This window comes from Meleagris gallopavo, chromosome Z, assembly GCF_000146605.3.
Source record: "Meleagris gallopavo isolate NT-WF06-2002-E0010 breed Aviagen turkey brand Nicholas breeding stock chromosome Z, Turkey_5.1, whole genome shotgun sequence".
NCBI lineage: Eukaryota > Metazoa > Chordata > Aves > Galliformes > Phasianidae > Meleagris > Meleagris gallopavo.
Window position 1 is genome coordinate 56,655,022 of NC_015041.2, and position 3,654 is coordinate 56,658,675.

General features: G+C 44.2%; 1 protein-coding gene across 1 annotated transcript in view; it reads left to right on the plus strand.

Moving 5' to 3' along the window:
• RPS23 (ribosomal protein S23) overlaps nucleotides 1-1,402 on the plus strand; it is a 1,890-nt gene extending 488 nt beyond the window's left edge. The window contains exons 2-4 of the mRNA XM_010726086.1: nucleotides 6-189; nucleotides 706-826; nucleotides 1,208-1,402. Coding sequence (XP_010724388.1) covers nucleotides 6-189; nucleotides 706-826; nucleotides 1,208-1,354 — 452 coding nt within the window. The 3' untranslated portion in view covers nucleotides 1,355-1,402. The remainder of the gene's footprint in view (nucleotides 1-5; nucleotides 190-705; nucleotides 827-1,207) is intronic.
• The last annotated feature ends 2,252 nt before the right edge of the window (nucleotides 1,403-3,654 follow it).

Below are 3,654 nucleotides of genomic sequence, written 5' to 3' on the forward strand. Positions count from 1 at the left end.
TCCTCACCTTTCTGTCCCGCCTCTCTCAGGAAAGTGCCGTGGTCTCCGCACCGCTCGCAAGCTGCGCAGCCACCGCCGCGACCAGAAGTGGCACGACAAGCAGTACAAGAAGGCTCACCTGGGCACGGCGCTGAAGGCCAATCCGTTCGGCGGCGCGTCCCACGCCAAGGGGATCGTCCTGGAGAAAGTGTGCGTGAGCCTGCGGTGCGGGGCCGGGGAGGACCGTGGGGTGGGACTGGGGACGGCGGGCGCGGGGCCTCGGGAAGAGGCCGCGGGGAAGCAGTGAGCGTAAACTGCTTTATTTCATGTATTTTGTTACACAGCACATAGCGTTAGCAAACTCTGGGACATTTGATTATTGCTTCTTTATTTTGCTAGGTTAATAAACATCGTTTAAGAAGTGAAGCAGTACTTTGTTACAGACCTAATATAGGGATGGGTGGGTGGTGGGATTTTTTGCTTTCTTAGAGCTAAGACCTAAGGGCTTCTTATTTTTTAGCTTTATTTGCTGAGTTAGGGTATGTAGGAGATGAGGTATTTGTGTAATTAGTACTTTAGTACTGAGTAGCTCTACATGCATCAGTGATACCTTTCTCTTTTTAAAATACGTGTCCAGCCTGAACATAAAAAAAATACAGTAATATGTTGTGGTGCAGTGAGGGTCTGCTAGCTCATGAAACAATTTTTTTGCTGTTTCCATTTTAGTGGAGTAGAAGCTAAACAGCCTAACTCTGCTATCAGGAAGTGTGTGAGAGTCCAACTCATTAAGAATGGCAAAAAAATAACAGCCTTTGTTCCCAACGATGGTTGCCTGAACTTCATTGAGGTGAGTGATACCCAGGAACTGACTGATACGTGTATTAAGGTAAAGAAAGACAGAATTGATGGATTTAGCACATGGTTAGACAAGGTTACATATCATTCTGAACAGTGTGTATCTTAATGTCGTAGCTGAAGAGGGAGACAGAAGACATCAGAGGCAATTTTCTACTTTCCATTTGGTTGGCAAAGACAGTTTTCAGTGTTCCTGCTGCAAAAAATTACCCTTTCCAAAACGCTGAAGGGGATATTAATCTGTGCCTATTGAAAGCTTTCAGTGTTTCTTTTCCTTTCCTTAGAAAGTTTGTACTGGGGCTCAGATTTATTGCAGATTCTTTCAGATGCCTTGTTGTTTATAGCTTTGTAACTGCATGGTTTTTCATTGCAGGAAAACGATGAAGTGCTGGTAGCTGGTTTTGGTCGGAAGGGTCACGCCGTTGGTGACATTCCTGGAGTTCGCTTCAAGGTTGTCAAAGTAGCCAATGTTTCTCTGTTGGCCTTGTACAAGGGCAAGAAAGAGAGACCAAGATCATAAATTTCTATTAACTTGCCAAGAATATCAATAAAATTTTTGATTGGAAAAGTTTCTATCTCATTATTTTAAGATTTAGAGTATTTTTTAGTGTGTTATTTGCAAGCAATGGCTCTCTCAGAGGTGGGGTACGCTGCCCTTTGTTGCATTAGGTTTTTCCTTAATGTAACACATGCTTTGCTGTTGAACGAAAGCAGACAGAGCATTTTTATAACCAGCATGTTAGCTCAAAAGTTCCCAAGTTAACTCCACAGTAGCTGTTTGCCTGAAAGTCAGAGATTTACTTCATAGTTCGAAATTATGTTTTGGGTCTCCCTCCAGTTGTCAGAGGCTTAAGCCTTTCTGAAAGCTGTTGCAAAGATGGTCCCATCAAAGAAAGTTGCTGAATAGTCATGCTGCCACATGAACCTCAGGTCTGAGTATGATGCTAACTACTATGTGGGGACCTGATGTAAGGAAGCAGGCTGTCTTACAGAAGAAAAAAGAGGTCTCTAATTTTTGCTCTGTAGCCTGTGTTTTCAAGGAATGGAGTACTGTAAGAGCATAGAGAAGGAGACTAGTGCATTATGCCAGCACATGGATAGTCCAACGCAGAGCTGACAAGCCCTGTGTGCCAGTGAACACAGTACCTGCAGCAGCTACAATTTTGATGGTGTTGGAGCTGAGTTTCAAGCTCCATGCTTGAGTCTGCAAAATGGCTTCTTGTGGTGGGCTGTTTCTCTGGTGTCAAACCTACAATGATTGTAATAGGGCTGTATCATAAAGCCATTGTCAATCGTTAGGTGTGGCCTCTGGTGGAAAGGGTCAGGGAGTGAGATGTTCACTACTTTATGCAGCAAAGTTGTATCCTTGTTCTCTGTCCACTACAAAGAAAGATCCATTTCTTTGCAGTATTTTGAAAAACACAATAGAACTAATGCCTCCTCTCCTGCAACGTTGGTCCATGGTATTAGAGGCAGATGTTTGTGATATGGCAGGAGAGGCTGAACCTTACAGTCAGTATTCTGTTGCTGTGCAACAGATGGCAGTAGAGGGGCACTCTGACAAAATGGTATCTGACATGGAAGTGCAGATGAAGCAAAAGTGTGCCACCACATTCCTCTCTGCAGAAAAAATGGCACCCACTGACAGTCATTGATGCTTGCTGAATGCTTATGGAGATCAGCCAGTGGATGTGAGCACAGTGAGGCAATGGGTGGTGCATTTCAGCACTGGTGACAGTGGGTCACCTACACCAATGCTTGTGCACAGCATGCACTCTTTTTTCATCACTGGTGAAATTGCATAGTTGATGGTGGTGACTGTGTTGAAAAAGGGTGTTCTGTGGCTGGAAATTTGCTCTATCAAATGGTGATATTGTGTCTTTGTAATGGTTGTAGTTTCCATGAAAATAAACAGGAGGCAGTACTTGCCAAGTAGCTTCATATTTTTTCTTAGTATTCAAATAACAGTGATTCCAGTTTCTAGTGTGAAGGCAGGCAGTGGCACCTGACACAATTTATCACTTAGGTCCCGAAGGATTACTAAGGCATTTACCTAATTTCACCTCTTACCCCTCAGCCCCCAGAACTTCACCCAACTACTTTCATGTTACATGTTATATATTAAATAGTTTGACTGAACAAGTCTTGCTGATTTGAAGATACTGATTTCTTTTAGTGCATTCTGGTTGTTAATCTGTTACCATTTAACAACTGTCATACTGACTAAAATATATCTTTGAATAATACTTCTTGCTTTCCTCTGCCACGTTAAAACAAATTTCTAAATAGAGGATGAGAAGCTGGACATGAGCCAGCAGTGTGCACTTGCAGCCTGGAAGGCCAACTGTGTTTGGGCTGCATTAAAAGAGCAGTGGTCAGCAGGGAGAGGGAAGTGATTGTCCCCCTCAACTCAGCTCTTGTGTGGCCCCATCTGCAGTACTGCATCCAGGCCTGGGACCCCCAGCACAGGAAGGATGTGGAGCTCTTGGAGCGGGTCCAAAGGAGGGCCACTAAGATGATCAGGGCTGGAGCACCTCTCCTATGAGGAAAGGTTGAGGGAACTGGACTTGTTTTGCTTGGAGAAAAGAAGGCTCTAGGGAAACCTCATTGTGCCTTCCAGTACTTGAATGGAGCGTATAAACAGGAGGGGCAACAGCTGTTTATGAGGGTGGATAGTGATAGGACAAAGAGAAATGGTTTCAAACTGACACACGGAAAGTTTAGGTTAGATATTAGGAGAAAGTTTTTCACACAGAGGTTGGCGAAGCACTGGAACAGGTTGCCCAAGGAGGTTGTGGATGTCCCATCCTTGGAGGCATT